The sequence below is a fragment of the Antechinus flavipes genome, chromosome 2, assembly GCF_016432865.1.
Source record: "Antechinus flavipes isolate AdamAnt ecotype Samford, QLD, Australia chromosome 2, AdamAnt_v2, whole genome shotgun sequence".
NCBI classification, from domain to species: domain Eukaryota; kingdom Metazoa; phylum Chordata; class Mammalia; order Dasyuromorphia; family Dasyuridae; genus Antechinus; species Antechinus flavipes.
Window position 1 is genome coordinate 339,681,246 of NC_067399.1, and position 18,759 is coordinate 339,700,004.

Consider the following 18,759-nt stretch of genomic DNA (forward strand, 5'->3'; position numbering starts at 1 on the left):
TTTAAATGAAACCAGAAAAGAGAACTACAAATATCTCCAAACTTAAAAATCCTAGCCCAACATTTTATGGTCACACAAACAAATGGCTGCCCTAGGTGAGATATCCTATAAATTTTTTTGAAAATTAAAAAAAAAAAAGGATGAAAGAGGAAGGCAGCTCATGAGAGGGAAATAGTGTCCAAACTTAGACTAGGACCTAAATTAAAGTCACCTGGGGTCCACCAAAGGTGTTTTTTTTTCCAGTCCTGTTTCATACTGTCATTAGCCCAGCTCCTCAGACATAATGTTTCAGACCCACCCCAGCCCAAATTAATACCTAATTAAAGAAAGATTGTCTCGGGAGTTAATGTAAGGTTCCCTATTGATCTTTGAAAACATTCAGACCTCCCTCTGAGCCTTAGGGATTAGTCTCTGCTTTTTGTTTCAAGACTAATCAATCATTATCAATATAAATCTGTTTTGAAACTTTTACTCTTCCTCTCAACAAATCCTTTTTGACTATTTCTAAAAGAGATTCCACCTAAACCTTCAAACTCCCCCCAAAAAAACACACACAGCATTCTTATTTTGTAGCTGCTAAGGGGAAAGGGGAAACAAGAGGAAGGATTGTGTTACTATGGTAACAGAAGGCCCTATCATTCACCCCATGGCTTTTCTGGCTGACAAACCTGCTGGAGTTTAAAAAAAAAAAAAAAAAAAAGCTTATTGGTTCCCATGAAACCATCTCAAGCTGTGATCTGATACCTCCCAGGAACCTCTGAAAACTTTGAAGGACTGGCCAAGGTTAGAAACAGATAACTCGGCTCCAGTTCTCAAAGCCTTGTTTACAGAGACACAAGGGTACAATTGTAAAAGTGGTAGTGGATTTAGGGGTCGGGTCCTGGGTTCCAATCTTGGGTTCACCTCTCTGGGTTTCAAGTTCCTCATTTATAAAATGTGATGGTTAGACTGCATAACGTTCCAAGTACTTTCAAGTTCTAAATCTATAATCATAGTAAAGGCAGTGATATATATTATGTTGATATAATTATTGTAAAAAAAAAAAAAGATGGCTATCACATATCTTCTTCCAATGGCAACTTATGTGTTTTAATAATGTTGAGATAGTAAAGGTTTAAGAGCATTAATATGAGAGATAGTGAAAGGGATCCTATAGTGGAAAACCTGACTTATTATTGTTATTCTTGCTATTGTTGCATTTTTTGGTAAGTAGATCTGTATAAGAGAACTATTCAGCTTCTCGAGCTTTTCAGTCTCTGTAGCTATAGATTCCCTTTCTGCTGCCACCTAAATTAGTGCATAATATCTCCATAGAGCCAGAGGGGACATTAGAGACCATTTAGTCTACCACCAATCCACTTTACAATTTAGGAAATCGAGACCGCAAAGATATTATATATTTTATCCAAGTCTTCCCCCTCCAAATACAGTACTCTCTCAGTTATATTCCATTGCTTCTTGCTACCCCTAGTCCTTTCCTTTTGTAAACCAAGCTATACTGGCAGATAGAGCTACCCCTCCTCCCTCCAGGATCTCAAAGAATATGTCCATAATTGCTGTTGTTCAGTCATGTCTAGGTGATCACATTTGGAGTTTCCTTGGCAAAGATATTGTAGTAATTTGCCATTTCCCCAGCTCATTTTACAAACAAGGAAACTGAGGGAAATGATAATCAATGTCATTGATTTGGATTCATGGTTCTATTCAACTAAAGTGACAATTTTTCTGGCTCTTTCTGAAGAGCCTAGTATAAGCTTTGCCAGTAGTACCATCTTGTCTGTATATCTGAGGGGTAGGGCAATTGTCTATTGAAAGTCCTGAATTCTGTATTTGTCTCAATTTTCACTTGCATGAGAATTTAGGCCATTTAGATACCCTCTCTGTGCCTCAGTTTTTCTAAATGGAAAGCAAGGTTTGCATTATTTGCTTTCTACAGACTATAAATTATCATATATGCACATATATACATATGAATATGGAATATTATATATAGTATAACTAAATTATGACAAAGTGTCTTACCTTATCATCTTGAGTATCACAGTAACTCAATGAGGCAGGTTATACAAATTTCACAAATGAGGATATTAAAAAGGCTTAAAAAGTGGTAAATAACTTTCCCAAAGTCTCATAGTTAGCCAAGAGACAGAGAAAGATTTTTGAACTAAGATCTCCTTATTCTAAATCCAGTGATAAACTCCCACAGCAATATTGGGTTTTTTTTCCACATTGGCAATTGAATGACACTTGTTGGTTGCCATGTTGTAGCTGGGATTCTTTAGGGAGCATTGATTAGACTGGGTGGACTCTGAGAATTTCTAGCCTTGAAATTCTGTGATTCCTTTGTTGTGATTCTGGAGTCTAGTACCATATTTCTAGAAGAGAAAACAGTTATATGTAAGTTAAAGAGAACACTGGAGCTACAATCAGGACCTGAGTTTGAATTTCAAATCTGCTACTTATACCATGTGGCCATGTCTCACTTCTCTCAAGAATGTCCTAATGAGGGAGTTGAACTAGATGACCCTGTCTAGCTCTAAAATTTGTCACCCTATTAGAATTTACATACATGTTTTTTTTTAAAAATCTGGGAATGAGTAATAAAAAATTAAAAACAACTGAACAGAACACACATCTTCTAAATTAGGACATTTTATATCTGAGCCATTTTAAATTAAGTCCTTCTTTAATGGCCAACTCCTTTCACAATATTGATTCTTTGAAACTTTTTTGGTGAGGCAATTGGGGTTAAATGACTTGCCAAGGTTCATACAGCTAGCAAGTATTAAGTGTCTAAGGCTAGATTTTTAGCTTAAAAAAAAAACCTCATCACTTATAGTCAATAGCCAGTTTGTCTTGGTTGATGATAACTAAACAGACCAAGATTGAACAATCAAGCCATTCAGTTTTGCTTTGTCACATAACTCCAGCTTATATCTCTAATTCCAGCCAACTATCCTGCAAATGTATGCTCTGGACCACAAGAGAGATAAGGCAAAAGAATATGGTCGAATTAGTAAAACGTTATGGAGCAACTAGGATTTTATGGTCATTATTGCTAGGTTTTTGCTGCCCTCTTTGTACAGATAGGATAATATCTGTACCTGTAAAATTCCATATGTTATCATTTTCACCACTCTGTGGGAAAGAGAATAGCAAAAATTGTGAATCTCATTTAAAGATGGGAAAGTTGAGACATAGAGAGAAATTTAGAATTTATTTCAGGTTTCTAAAGTTCCTACAGGCAGGGCCATAGATAGAATCCAGATGTCTTGTGTGGCAGGTGAAAGATGAAATGACTAAGGAAACAAAGGTTTGAGCTTCTTAATATATCAATATATTAAGCAATTCATGCCTATTGCAAAGCAAATCAAGACCAGACCTCCTTAGCTGGACTCCGAATACAAGGGAAGGTAGATTTTGATGTATTGAAAACAATTAACCAAATAAGGTTCATTAAAGTTCATTAAAAGAAAACAATTCACCAGGATACAAAATTAGATAATCTGATTTCTAATTGGAGGGAAGGTTAGGGACTTTCCAAGTTGAAAGGGGAAGAGCAAACAGATGCAGTCTAAAATCAGAAAAAGAAGTGTCTCACTCTTCCCCCAAATATCTGTATTCAGTCAAAGGAAAATAGAAATAATAACTGATTGGCCAATATGGGGCCAGTTTTCAGATAAGACATATAGGTTGCTTGAGATGTATACTTTTTATGAAACTCCTTGCATTTATCTTTAGCTCTGATTGGTTTTCTGATCAGCATAATCCGGGTCCTCAGTTAAGAGCCTCTAAGCAACAGGTAGAGGTAAACCAACTTCCCAGCCATACAGGGTTAAGTTCAAATAATGCAACAAAGTCCTCTCAAACTCACTAAAGTTGAATAAAGTTTTTTCCACTGGACAGAAATTAGACTAGACCCATAATTGAATAGAAAGGGATCTGAACTAGATTCAGAATTGAGTTACAAGATGAAGTCAGTGGGGTTCACTCAGTTCCCACTACCACTTGTTTTCTGATTCCCCTCAATTCCCTCACCTGGCTTCAGTCTACCATTCTGACCTTTTTAGAAGGGCTTTCATGGCCCTCCTATGACTGGCTATTACTTTGCAGTGTCATCTGATACAGTGCTGAGGCTTTCTTTTTGGAATTAAGCCTCAGGAGTTAAGTGCCAGGTTGCTGCCAAAGGCACTTCACGTCAGTATAACCAGCTGTTGGGTTGGGAACTTGCTTATTGATTCATAAGTGAGGTTCCCAGCAGATGAAAGAAGATCCCTCTCTGCTGTCCTTAATGTAATAGCACTTTGGCCAATATCCCCCTGACCCACAGTAGTCTGGGCTAAAAGGACAACTAAGGACACTTTCCCTAGGAACCTTTATGTAGGGGTAAGAAAGACCAGATCAGGGATTGCCTGCATCTGTTCCTTAAGGGCTTCGTATATGCTTGATGTGAAAAGTAATAAATTACTTGATGTAAAAAGTAATAAAATTTCTTTTGAAGCCTTAAGATTACATAGGAAAAAATGTGATATGGTAGAAAAAACCTTGAGTTGGAAATCAGAAACCCTGATATTTTAGTCCTGATCTACCACTAATTTGCTGAATGATCTTAGTCAAGTCCATTTGCCTTTCTAAGTCTGTTTCCCTATTTATAAAATGAAGAGGTTAAACTTATTTTTATTTCAAAGATCAAAAGCCTAAAATCCTATGATGCTAAATAATGTTTTGTCTTAACCACATTCAGTAGCCAGACTAAAATACCAAGGACATATTCCACCTGTTGGCTTCTCTTGATGTCTAATTTTTCACTGGATCTAAATGGAAAGAAAATACTAAGCTGTGCCCATCAGCTTTCTGTCCTACTCTGTGTCTTTCTCTACCTTTACAATAGAAAGAATCAATTATCCCACCGAATTAAGTTAATTCGGCACCAAAAGTATTCTTGCTCATAGGTAGCAATCTAGTGTTCCTGGAGGTACAATAAAATATAGGGATTTTAGGGACGGAGAGATTCCCTTCCAAATGAATATCCCAAAGCTACTTCAACTCAGGAGCTTGTGGGAAATTTTCCAGAAACTCTCAAGGCCTCTCCTGATTATTTTTTATATTATTAATCTTAAAAATGCTCATAGTCATAATATCAGCTTGTAATGTTATCTCCTGATAGTTGCATAGCAACTGCCTGAAGGTCAAGATCTCAACAGAATAGGATAACAACTTTACCAGATGCCAGAGAAAAAAGGAGCGACAGACAGGAGGTGGTGGGAGTCAGTACTGTGTGTTCCATCGTCAGCCACATAAGTGGCTAAATTCTCTTGTCAAAAGGACAAAAAAACTGTTGTCTGAGCCTCAAATCCCTGAGAAAATGCGTACTGGCTGGGCTATGAAGAGGAATGGAGAGGAACATATAGTTAACCATGCCTTGCTTTAAGGATATAAAATGGTTATAAAGAGTTTGGTTTAGAAACTCACTTGTGTTTGCTGTTGTTCAATTGTTTTTCAATCATATTTGGGTTGTTGTGACCCCATGTGGAGTTTTCTTGGCAAAGGTACTAGAGTAATTTTTCATCTCCTTTTTTCAATTTTTTTTATAGCTGAGGAAACTGAGGAAACAGAATTAAGTGACATGCCCAGGGTCACACAGCTAATAAGTGTCTGAAGCTGGATTTGAACTCAGAAAAATGAGTTCTCAGGTTTTAGGTCCAGCCACCCAGCTGTCCCATCTCTACCTTGTTTTTGTCCCATCGCAGCAAATGGGACATTAGTTGGCTACAATAAACCATGTTTATTATAGTTCAGTTCTATAATAATAGAACCATGTTTCTAGTACCAGTGCAAATAGCAGATGACTGCAAGCTTTTTAGCCAACTCTCATTCTGCATATAACTTTTAAGAATATCAGGTGAAGCAAGTGAAGTGAGCCTGAAGAGAAATTTTATTGATACTGTGATTGAGTCATCCAATAGTTTTTAATACATAAGAAGCTATGTGATGTGATGAAAAGAACTCTGGGTCAGAAATTAAAAACCAGAAAAAATCTCCCTAGATCTCTCCAAAGGCCACTTTAAAATCTGACCCAGTCTTTTCAGTGTGGACTTGAACCAGAAATGGATTGAGGATCTCAGTCCTATGTCATTTTTGATTTTGATGGTATTCCACAATAGATTCAAGGACATATTTCAGTCTAGAAAGATACTTTGAGCTTATCCTGATTCCTGAATTAGTCCCAGAATAAACTCAGTTTCTTAGGTTAAAAAAAAAAGGAGAAATATCCAACAGGACAAAGTAGAAACAATGGTGGATTTGAAACCAAAAGAGCTCAGTTCTGGTCCTTACATTGGAGGAGTCATTTTATCTTTTTGGTTTTCTTTTCCCTAGTTCTCCAGCTCTACAGTCCTGAGATTCTTTTATAACCTTTGTGGGGTGACTATGATGTGCTATGTTGACAACTTTCACTCCTCTCTACTTGATATTGATTTATTTTCTTATTAATTTTCAAAATAGGTTCTAAGGCAATCAAAGAGTTTTAAAATACTTCTTCATAAATTAAAATTAAATTTAAAAATATTTCTTCATAAATGAACAGAAATTTCTCACTAATTAACCCTGAATGCTGACCACAGTTACTAAAAACCAAAGATAACCTCTTTTCCCATAAACCTTCATTCTTCTTTCAGTATCAAATTCTAGTTATACAGCATTAAACAGACATCAATGTTTTTTTTTAATTTTTCTTTAATGATTACTTTATATTGACAACATTATCCCTTGCACTCGTTTCTTTTCCGATTTTTTTTTCCCCTCCCTCCCTCCACCCCCTCCCCTAGATGGCAAGCAGTCCTTTATATGTTGGATATGTTGCAGTATATCCTAGATACAATATATGTTTGCAGAACCGAACAGTTCTCTTGTTGCATAGGGAGAATCGGATTCAGAAGGTATAAATAACCCGGGAAGAAAAACAAAAATGCAGATAGTTCACATTCGTTTCCCAGTGTTCATTCTTTGGGTGTAGCTGCTTTTGTCCATCATTTATCAATTGAAACTCAGTTAGGTCTCTTTGTCAGAGAAATCCACTTCCATCAAAACATGTCCTCTCCTGGTTCTGCTCATTTCACTTAGCATCAGTTCATGTAAGTCTCGCCAGTCCTCTAACAGACATCAATGTTACTATTAACAGTGTAACAAATAATTCAAAGACTTATTTAACTATTTCAACAACATATTAGCTGTGAGAAAATGTCACCCCATTCTAACTGTAAAGTACACAATATGACTTCTAACAAACACTAGTATTTGACACTCAGAATTATTTTTTCTTTCAAATGTCTTCTCTGCAGAATGAATTAAACTTAAGTTCTCTCAAAATGTTTCTTCACATTCTTTCTAGCTGACAAGTTAACTTGGTCTCATATAGTTTTTTTTTAAAAGTTCTTTTAGTCCTTTTAGTCTCTGCTCACAGAGTCTCTATTCAGCCATGGCATTTAACTCTTTCCAGACCATACTTGGATGGACATTCTTTAAGTATTAAAATTCTATGTCCTCTCTCTTTTTGAAGAGCTATTAAAACTGGGGTCACACTATGAAAAGAACCACAATTAGAAGAAAGGAAGAAAGAAATGGGGCTATTTCAAATGACAGGCACAATAGCCCCAACTCACAGAATGGGTGAGGGCATTTTGGTGAATTTTGAAAAATATAGATGTTCAAAGGTAATATGTTGAATTTTTTTTTAATTGCTTGCCTTCTCAATGGGAGGGAGTGGTAAAATGGAGATTTAAAAATTCAAATTTTTAAAAAGTCAGTGTTAATTTTTTTTCATGTAATTGGGAAAATATTTAATAAAATAATATATTTTTTAAAATAGTTGTTACAGACAAGAGCAATATTTTCAGGCAGAAGCTCAGGATATTTCCTTCCTACTGGTTGTTGAGAGTTCTTACCCTATCTACAGCTTTTCTCTAAAAGGGAAATATTTAATTTCTCATTATACCATAGTAACTCCTTCAGGAAGAGAGAAATCTTAATACTCATCCAATTCCAGGCTATCAGCATTAGCTTTCTTTCCTTCTTTGTCCCTATTCTCACAAAAAAATGAGATTTATACTGAAAGGTATCAGAAGGTAGAAGAACTAGGAATTGCAGAATGACTAAACAGCTCACTAATTCCTAGGAGATTTCAAAGCCAGGGGCCCAGGTTAGGGGGAAGAAACACACTTGGCTGAGTCACCATAGAAAAGGTTAGATCTTCAGAGATGATGGGGTTAAGACTGAGGAAATGAGACATGAGCACTGAACCAGACAGCTCAGCGTTGCCCAATGGACAAACGCTTCAGTCTTTAAAACTTATTTACAAATCCAATACTCTCACCTATAGCTCTAAGAAGCTGTAGCATGCATAGCAGCCATTCCCTGCAAAACTGCCTTGCAGATGAGCTGAACCAGGCTGAGGGTAACTGAAAGGGCTCCAGCCTCAGTGGGTTAGGTGGTGTCTGCCCCAAGCCATGAAGGCTTCTCTGGTAGAATGGGCAGATGAGAACAATTTATTCCCAAGGCCGTGAAAGCAGCTGACATAGGTGCTGTGGAGCACTTGGAGCTTGGTCAGGTATCCAGGATGCTGATGGCATCCCAGGAATCCCCATCATCATCAATAAACTTGACTTTTGTCCTTCCATTCAACAACAATTACATTGAAAGAGAAAATGACAACTTTGCATAGTTCTACCTCACTTAGAACCAATTCACAGAAAATCAAGATATCAGCCATGATAACCATTGTTCTCCTTTGAAAACAAAAGATGAACAATAACAGCTTGAAGGATTTTTGCTTTTATCAGGGTAGGTTCTTCCTTCCTGCATCAAGTGATGAGGAATGCAATCCTTCCTTTTACAGCCCAATAGGCTATGTCCCTACCATAACCAAGAATATTCATCACCTGGTGGCCAAACCTTTGGTGATAAGCTTTTCTGTATTTAGCTCAACCAGACCTCAGATGAAGGCAAAATTGCCTGTTGTTGGAAGTTTGCATCTAAAGCTTTTTCAATTTAGTACATCTTGCAAGTACATTTCCAGCTAAGTCAGAAACTTAGCTATTTGATCCTAGGTAACTTACTTAATTTCAGCTTGCCTCAGATTTCCTCATCTATAAAACAGAAATAGTAACAGCATCTTCCTGCCATAGTTGTGAGAATAAAAATGAAATAATAATTGTAAAGCACTTAGTATAGGGCCTGGTACATAGTAAGTGCTGTGTAATGTTAGTATTATTATTCTAAGCAACAACTTTTTGGAGGGAGGGGGAAGGCAGCTAGATGATTCAGTGGATAGAGTGCTGAGCTTGGAGTCAAGAAGATTTGAGTTCAAATCACTTAGTAGCTATGTGACCTTGGGCAAGTCATTTAACCTGTTTGCTTTATAGAAACTACTCCACTACCTTTGTCAAGAAAACCCATGAACAGAAGTGAACGCAAGGGATAATGTTGTAAAAAATTACCTTGGCATGTGTTCTGTCAATAAAAAGTTATTATAAAAAAAACAAAGTAAAAAAAACCCATGGACAGGGCAGCTAGGTGGCACAGTGTATAAAGCATCGGCCCTGAAGTCAAGAGGACCTGAGTTCAAATCTGATCTCAGACACTTAACACATCCTAGCTGTGTGACCCTGAGCAAGTCATTTAATCCCAGTTGCCTCAGCAAGAAAAATGGAAGGAAGGAAGGAAGGAAGAAAGAAAGAAAGAAAGAGAGAGAGAAAAAAGAAAACCCATGGACAATATGGCCTACAGGATGATGAAGAGTCAGATATGACTGAATTATTACTATTACTATTATTTAGTGGAGAAAGACCTTAATGGAAAAATAAAAATAGCTCAATTATATAAAGATTTTTTGTTGTTATATTTGTTCAGTCATTCAGTCATGTCTGACTCTTTGTGACTCCATGGACCATACATAGCACACTAGGCCTTTCTCTCCTTCAATGTCTCCCAAAATTTTTCTAAATTCATGTTTATTGTTTTCATAATACTACATCCATCTTAACCTCTGCTTTCCCTCTTTCCTTTTGCCTTCAATATTTCCCAGAAATCAGGGTTAGGAATAAAATAAAGATTTGGGGTTTATTAAACACCTTCCTTCAACATCAGAGAAGTTAGACAACTTATTCAAACTCACAGAGTTAATAAATAATGGAGTCAGGGTTCAAACCTTGGTGGTTTTTTAAATTTTTTATTCCAAACCCAGTGTTCCATTGCATCATGGCATCTCATCCCACAGGGCTACTTCCTACATTTGAGAGGTTCCTTGTAATCACCTACCCCCATCCTTTTCCTTTTGGTTATTCAGATGCAGGAACTGGAGCAAAGACTCTTGGAAGCAGAGCACAGAGCAGAAAATGCAGAAACACAGGTAAGGGCTGGGAAGTTATGAGGGGAGGACGAGGGTGGGTAGAGTGGCAATGGAGGACTTTGATCTCTGGCCTTCCCTGGTGCTGCTTGAGGAACTCAGGTAGATGTGAGATAGTAAGAAATCTCCTTAGAGGCATAGGATAATCTCAGACTCTCAAAGGCTCATGGCTAAGAGTGACTAGCCCTGAAGAAAAGAAATATATATCCTTGAAGAATACCTTCTGTGGCCAGGGTTTTGTGGGGCTGGTGTAAGAGAGGGAGAGCAGAGAGGATGTCTTCCCACAAACCCACACACTATAGCCACTGGCACATCATTCCCTGTTCTACTCCCCACCCAAATGATTAGTTAAAATAATGTCTATTTCATTTGTAATCTCCTTCGAGGGGCATATTTGTTTTACCAGATTTCTTCAGTGCCTAGATAAATACTAATTAATCAATTGATTACCTTAGGCAAAAGCTACCTGTAGGTCCCCAGATGGGGGGCTTTGTACCTGGTAAGTTGAGATCCCATTCCACTCCATTTGTCCCTCACTCATCTCCCGTCTCCCATGTTCTTTATCTCACCTTTTTTAAGGTATGTACAATGGAGGAGAAGATCAAACTGGTCAATGTGAAGAGCATGGAGCCTGAAGGCAAGTTTCACCAAAAGTACCAGGAGCTGTTGGAGACCATTCGAGGCAAAGAGGAGATAATCAGCCAGCTGCAGGCGCAGGTGGAGAAGCAGGTAAAAAGACTTGCAGAGGACCCTTAGTCTAGAATTGTGCACAAAATGCTGCTATGAGAAGAAGAAACCCAGTTGTTTTCCTGGGCAAGATTGTCAGGGAACCTTGATGAATAGAACCAAAATAAATCACCAGGGGTTAACCTGGGTTCCATAAATTTGTGAGTTTTTTTTAATGATAACTGTATTTCAAAATGATTGACTTCCTTTGTAATCCTATGCGTTTATTTTATGCAGCTTAAATCATTCTGAGAAGGATCCAGATCGCCTAAGTAGTCCCCCACACAAAAAGGTTAAGAACCTTTGAGGAGAGGCTTCCCGCAGGACCAAGTCTCTTAATAATGTGGTGGGAATTGAAGAGATTCTAGGGTGATTGTCCAGAACTTTGAACCACACCTGTTTGTATCAGCATGATAGCACCCTACACCGGAGGATGTCAGCTAGAGTAATGGGTCTGGACTCAGTGCTTGAATTTGAGTTCTGCATTAGCTGTGTGATTCTGGGAAAGCCACCTAACCCTTCCTTCTCCTTGCTGAGGCAAACCTATCATATAAACGATCCCCTTCCTCCCATCTTCTCCTGAACATTGTCCCTCTATCTCCTTTACTCCCTCACCAATCATCTATCTCTCCCCATGGCTCCTTCCTTACTGACTACAAACATGCCCATGCCTCTTCCTCTCTCAAAAGCCCTCATTGGATCTGTCTAAGAAGGCTGTCTGCACTCGGTGCCTCCACTTTCTCTCATTTTCTTAACTCTACTTTCTGGTTTCTGACTTCATTTTTCAACTGAAACTGCTCTCTGAAGTTACCAGTGATCTCTTAATTGCCAAATCTTAAGAGCTTTTTCTTCATGCTCTTCTTTCTTGACTCTCTGGAGTTAAGATATTTAATTACTCTCTTTTCACAGCCTTCTTCTCTGCTGGCTTCCATGACACTGTTCTCTCCTAGTTCTCCTTCTACCTAACAATTTCTTCTTTTTATTAAAGCTTTTTATTTTTCAAAACATATGCATGGATAATTCTGCAATGTTAGTCCCTGCAAAACATAGTGTTCTAGTTTTTCCCCCTCTTCTCCCACTCCCCTTCTCTAGATGGCAAGTAAACCAATATATATTAAACATGGTAGAAATATATATTAAATTCAATATATGCATACATATTTATACAATTATGTGGCTGTACAAGAAAAATCAAATCAAAACAGAAAATAAAATGATGGAAAAAATGCAAGCAGATAACAACAAAAAGAGTGAGAATGCTATGTTGTGAACCACACTCAGTTCCCAGTCCTCTCTCTGGGTATAGATGGCTCTTCTGATCACAAAACTATTGGAACTGGTCTGAATCATCTCATTAACAATTCCTTTTTTAGTCTCTTTTGCTGCATCTTCATCCAGGTAGCATCTACTAATAGTGTGCCCCAAGGCTTTTCTCTCTCTAAAGCAGGGGTCCTCAAACTTTTAAAATAGGGGGCCAGTTCACTTTCCCTCAGACTGTTGGAAGGCCGGACTATAGTAAAAACAAACACTTTGTTTTGTGGGCCTTTAAATAAAGAAACTTCATAGCTCTGGGTGACGAGGATAAATGTCCTCAGCTGCTGCATCTGGCCCGCGGCCATAGTTTGAGGACCTCTGCAAAGTATTTCACTTGGTGATATTCATCAGCTCCCAAGCTATCATTGCAACGAAGATGGTTCTCATAGATTCATTTGTCTAACCTTAACTTCTCTCCTGTCTTGTATCTCTGACCACTTATCGGACATCTCAAACCAGATGTCCTGTGTACATCCTAATCTCAACAATTTCAAAAATGAACACATTATCTTTCTCCCTGTATCTTCCCTTCTTCCTAACTTTCCCATTACTGTTGAGAGTCCCACCATCCTCCCCAGCCTCCCAAGCTTACTGCTAGATATTGCCTTCCCTTCCTCACTTTGCCTCACCTCTTACAACCAGTCAATTGCCAATTCCAACTGATTTTTCCTTCATGGTATCTTTCTTTTTTATGGTATATTATTTTTCCAAATAAATGCAAAGATAGTTTTCAACATTCACCTTCACAAAACTTTGTATTCCATATTTTTCTCCCTCTCCTTCCCTTTCCTCCTCTCCAAGACAGCAAGCAATCCGTTAAATGTGTGCAATTCTTCTAAATATATTTCTATATTCATCATACTGAGCAAAAAAAAAAGTCAGATCAAAAGGGGAAAAAACACAAGGAAAAAACAAGCAAACAACAGAATGGTGAAAATACTATGTTTTGAATCTACATTCAATCTTCATAATTCTCTCTCTGGATGTGGATGACATTTTCTATAGCAAGTCTTGGAAGTGAAAGGCATCTTTCATATATGTCTCTTTATTTCCTTTGCCACTGTCGCCATCCTGATGCAGGGTCTCATCACCTCAGACACGCCTCTGGGTGACTGACTGGTTCATCCTCTAACCAGTTACCAAAGTGATCTTTCCAAAGAGTAGGTCTAGGGACAGGTAAGTGTCACTGTGGACAGAGCATTGCCCTTAGAGTCAAGAGGATCTTATTTTATATCTGGCCTCAAACACAAGTTATGTGTCCTTGGATACATTACTTAATCCCAAAAGAAAAAAAAACAGATATGACCTTATCAGCTCTCTACTCAATAAACTCCAATGATTCCCAGTTACCAAAGGATCAAATTTAAAATCCTTTGTTTGGCTTTTAAAGCTCTTCATAATCTTTAAAGATCTTTCCTTCCTTTCCAGTTTTCTTATACTTTAACCCTGTGCAGTACAAATAATCCTGGTGGTCTTGCTGTTTCTTGCAGAAGACATTCCACCTCCAGACTCCAGGCATTTTCACTGGCTGGTTCTCATTTCTAGAATAATTTTCATCCTCATCTCTACCTCCTGACTTTTCTGACTTCCTTCAAGTCGCAAATCAAATGCTACCTGTTTCAAATCCTACTTACTGCCTTTCCCAGTCCTACTTAAAGCTAGTGTCTTCCTTGAGAATATATCTAATTTATCCCATATCATTTATACTTAGCTGTTTGCATGTTGTTGCCTTGTAAACTTTAAGGCCCTCAATGGCAAGCATTGTTTTTGCCTTTGACTCCTAAGAAAATTTTTGAAGATAAAAATGAAGGTGAAACAATTATTTCTTATACTTCATTGAAAAAAATTAATGTCTTTCTCTATGACCTCCCTTGTCTACTTATCAGAACCCCTTGATATCACCCTCCTTTTCACTGCCTTTATTCCATTCTGAAAAGAGGACCCTTCTACTCAACAAACTTCTTTTTTTTTTAATAAAACTTTTTATTTTCAAAACATATGCATAGATAGTGTTCAACATTCATTCTTGCAAAACGTTGTGTTCCAAATTTTTCTCTCTTCCTCCTTCTCCCCTAGATTGCAAATAATCCAACATAAGTTAAACATGTACAATTCTTCTATACATATTTGCACAATTATCATGCTGATATGAAAAATCATATCAAAAAAGAAAAAATAAGAAAACAAAATGCAAGCAAACAACAATAACAAAAAGTGAAAATACTATATTGTAATTCACACACAGTCCCCATAGTTTTCTCTGTAAGAGCAAAAGTTTCTCTCTATCACGAGACCATTGGAACCGGCCTGAATCACCTCACTGGTGAAAAGAGCCATGTCAGTCAGAATTGATCATCATATAATCTTATTGCCAGTGTGTACAATGTTTTCCTCATTCTACCTACTTCACTTAGTATCAGTTCATGTAAGTCTCCAGACCTCTCTGAAATCATCCTGCTGCTCATTTCTTATAGAACAATAATATTCCATAACATTCATATACCACAACTTATTCAGTCATTACCCAGCTGATGGGCATCCATTCAATTTCTAGTTCCTTGCCGCCATCACAAAAAGGGCAGCTACAAACATTTTTGCACATGTAGGTCCTTTTCTCTAATTTCTTTAAATGCAACCATGATCTCATCCTTTTCTGTCTTCTTCAGCAGATCACTCCCACAACCATCTTCTTTCTAATCTCCAATCTCTTCCTATCAGTTTCTTCTCTCCTATCTACAAATATGTTCAAATAACCTCTCTCCAAACAAAAATTAAAAAAAAATTCATGAGAACTACCGTCCACAAAGCTGAATAATATCTGTTGAAATATAGCCTGATGATCCTTCCCTTTATAATAAAGACATTTGTTGTTCAGTTGTGTTCACTTCTATGTGACCCCTTGGACTATATGACACTAATACTTACCATGAGATTTTCTTGGCAAAGGTACTGGAGTAATTTGCTATTTCCTTTTCCAGTGATAACAAAGAAATATATCCCTTCCATTCCCTCAAGCTTTTGCCTTTTCTTTCTCTTTCTTTGCCAAATTCCTTTGAAAAAGCTCTATACCTACCTCCATTTCCTCTCATTTCTCAACTCTTTGATGGCTAATTTCCAACCTCATTACTCAACTGACACAGCTCTTTCAAAACTTACTAACTAATCTCTTAATCGCCAAGTCTGTCATCTCAATCTCACCCTTTTTTTTTCCTCTGTAAACTTTTACACTGCTTTTCCTCCTGGATACGATCTCCTCTCTAGTTTTTTTATGACATCATTTTCCCCTAGTTCTCAGTTTCATTTGCTGATTATCCTCTATAGAGACCCTTAATTGTGAGTGTACCTAAAGGGTCTATCCTTAGGTCCTCTCCTCCTCATTCTCTAATCACTGTGTTGATAACCTCGTCAGCTTCCCCATGGACCTGTCTACAGAGAAGCACTATATCATCCTTAAAAAATACTTCCCAGATCTATATATCCTTTTCTAGTCTCTCTCCTGAGTTCCAGTCTACATTTGCCTTCTTGAGATACCTACTAGATGTCCTATAGATATTTCAAATTCAACATGTCCATAATGGAGCCCATTATCTCTTTCTCCAAACTTTAATCCTCTTCTGAACATCCCTGTTTCTGTTCTGAAAATCTCTCCTTCCTTGATTTTCATGATGCCAGTCTGGTTCTTCTCATCTCTCTCTGATCCATATTTTTTTCATCTTTATCTTATTCTTTTTGCAGTTAACAAAGAACTGCCTTTTCTATTACTTCTATACAGAGCAATTTCATTTACTCCCATAGCTCAGCAATCACTTTTAATATTAAAGGCTGTCAAACCTGAATGTCTAGGGCTAGTATCTCTCCAGATTTTCATTTCCAATTTCCAGCTGACCACCTCCACCTGGATATCCCATCCCATCTCGAGATCAATGTGTTCAAAGCCACATTGCTCATTTCTATCCCCACCCCAGCCAAAATACAAAAACAAAAAACTGCTTCTCTTCCTGTATTCTCTAGTTTTATTAATGATACACCATTTTTCCAGTCATCCAAGCTGAAAATCTGAGATGAATTCTTTTCACTTGGAATTCCAGTTTCCTTAGAAGCAGCTAAGTGGTGAAACAGGCAGAACTCTGGCCTAGAGTCAGGAATGAATTCAAATCACTAGCAGTGTGACCCTGAGTTTCTTCATTATAAAATAGGGATAATAACCTACCTTGTTGTTGTTCCAAATGAAATAATATTTGTAAAGCCTTTAGCACAGTGTGCCTTTGCACATTGTAGATGTTTAATCAATGCTACTTCCCTCCCTCATCCTTTAACCACATTTCATTTCACATTCAAGTAAGTTGTCAAATCCTAAAGATTATATCTCTTCATTGCCTCTAGAATCGTTCCAAACCCCTCTCCCTTTACCCCATTTCCAATTACTATTACCTGATACATGGCTTATTGCAATAGCCTCGTGACCAATTCCCTCTCTCTCCCTTTTTAACCTATAATCCATTCTCTGCTCTAGTGACCCAGTGCTTATGCTATTTGCTAGAATGACCTTTCCCATAGCCACATGACAAAATTCTATCTCTTCAAAGGTCCAACTCAAATATCTCTTCTTCCATGAAGCATTCTGTGATCTCCCCACTGGGAAGTGAGGCTCCCCTTCTCTGAAATTCTACAGTACTTTTATTATAATTTTCTTGGGATATTTATTGTGTTCAGCTGTTCATGTATTCATCTTTCTTAAATAATTCTAGCTCACACTTCCATAGCATTTTAGTATTTCCTTCATAGAAAGCCTTTGAGATGGCTGGTAGAAGTACCATCACCCTCATTTTATAGAGGAGGAAACAGACCCTAGAGAAATTAACTCTTATTATTATTTAGTGATTTGCTCAAATTCACACACATAGTACCAGAGCCAGAACTCAAATCCAGGTTTTCCCAACTCAACTTTCCTACCATACTCTTCTCTCCTTCAATGTTAATTGATTGAATAGAAAAAGTTACATATTCCTGGGGAAGGGAGAAGGGAGAGAGGAGTGAATAAACTGACCTTTTTCATTTAAAATTTCAGTTTCCTTTTTTTTTCAAATATCTGAACTTAATTTCTAATTGATCTTCCATAGTTAATGATTCCTAAAAGGTTAATTTTAAATTTCCCCCTTTACCTTTCTGGTCATGTAACATAATGGACTATATGATACTTAAATTTAAAGGGAATTACAATCTAAATAGAATCTTGTGAATCCTACTATAAAATTTTAGTGTTCTCCAGTGCAAATCATCATGATTCAAGAGGAGAAACCCTGAAATAGGATGCAAGAAACCTAAGGTCTAATTGGGATTCTGCCAAGTACTGATTGTATGACATAGGGCAAGTTGCATCATTTCTCTGATTCTCTTCAAATTTTGTTGTATGTTTCCTTTTTGTCTCTTCTGTATTTTATTTTTAATAGTATGTTATTTTTTCCAATTACATGTAAAGATAATTTTCAACATTTATTTTTATAAGATATAGAGTTTCAATTTTTTTCTCCTTTCCTCCCACTCACCATTCCTAAGACTGCAAGCAATCTGATATAGGTTATATATGTGCAATTATGTAAATATATTTCCACATTAGTCATGTTGTGAAAGAAAAACAGAACAAAAGGAAAAAGCCAAAAAAAAACACAACAAAGAAAAAGGTAAAATAGTGTGCTTTGATCTACATTCAAACTCCATGGTTCTTTCTCTGGATGTGGATAGCATTTTTCCATTATGAGTCTTTTTGAATTGTCTTGGATCATTGTATTGTTGAGAAGAGTCCATCACAGTAGATCATCACAGAATCTTGCTGTTACTGTGTACAAAGTTCTCTTGGTTCTGGTCACTTCATTCAACATCACTTCATGTAAGCCTTTCCAGGTTTTTCTGAAATCTTTCTGTTCATCATTTCTTACAGCACAATAGTATTCCATTACATTTACATTCCCCAACTTGTTCAGCTATTCCCCAATTGATGGGCATTCCCTCCAATATGAAAATGGCTGCTGTAAATATTTTTGTACCTGTAGATCCTTTTTCTTTTTTGTGATCTCTTGGGATACAGACCCACTAGTGATTATTGGATCAAAGGATATACACAGTTTGATAGCCCTTTGGACATAGTTCCAAATTGCTCTCCAGAATAGCTGGATCAGTTCATAATTCCACCACTGACTTTCTACATCTAAATCAACATTTATCATTTTCTTTTTCTATCAGCCTATCTGATAGGTGTGAGATAGTACCTCAGAGTTGCCTTAATTTGCATTTCTCTAATCAATAGTGATTTAGAGCAT

At 37.2% G+C, this 18,759-nt stretch overlaps 1 protein-coding gene across 2 annotated transcripts in view; it reads left to right on the forward strand.

Moving 5' to 3' along the window:
* PLEKHH1 (pleckstrin homology, MyTH4 and FERM domain containing H1) overlaps positions 1 to 18,759 on the forward strand; it is a 69,049-nt gene that overhangs the window by 13,466 nt on the left and 36,824 nt on the right. For both annotated transcript variants that reach the window (XM_051977875.1, XM_051977876.1), the window contains exons 3-4: positions 10,343 to 10,405; positions 10,982 to 11,131. In XM_051977875.1, coding sequence (XP_051833835.1) covers positions 10,343 to 10,405; positions 10,982 to 11,131 — 213 coding nt within the window. The remainder of the gene's footprint in view (positions 1 to 10,342; positions 10,406 to 10,981; positions 11,132 to 18,759) is intronic.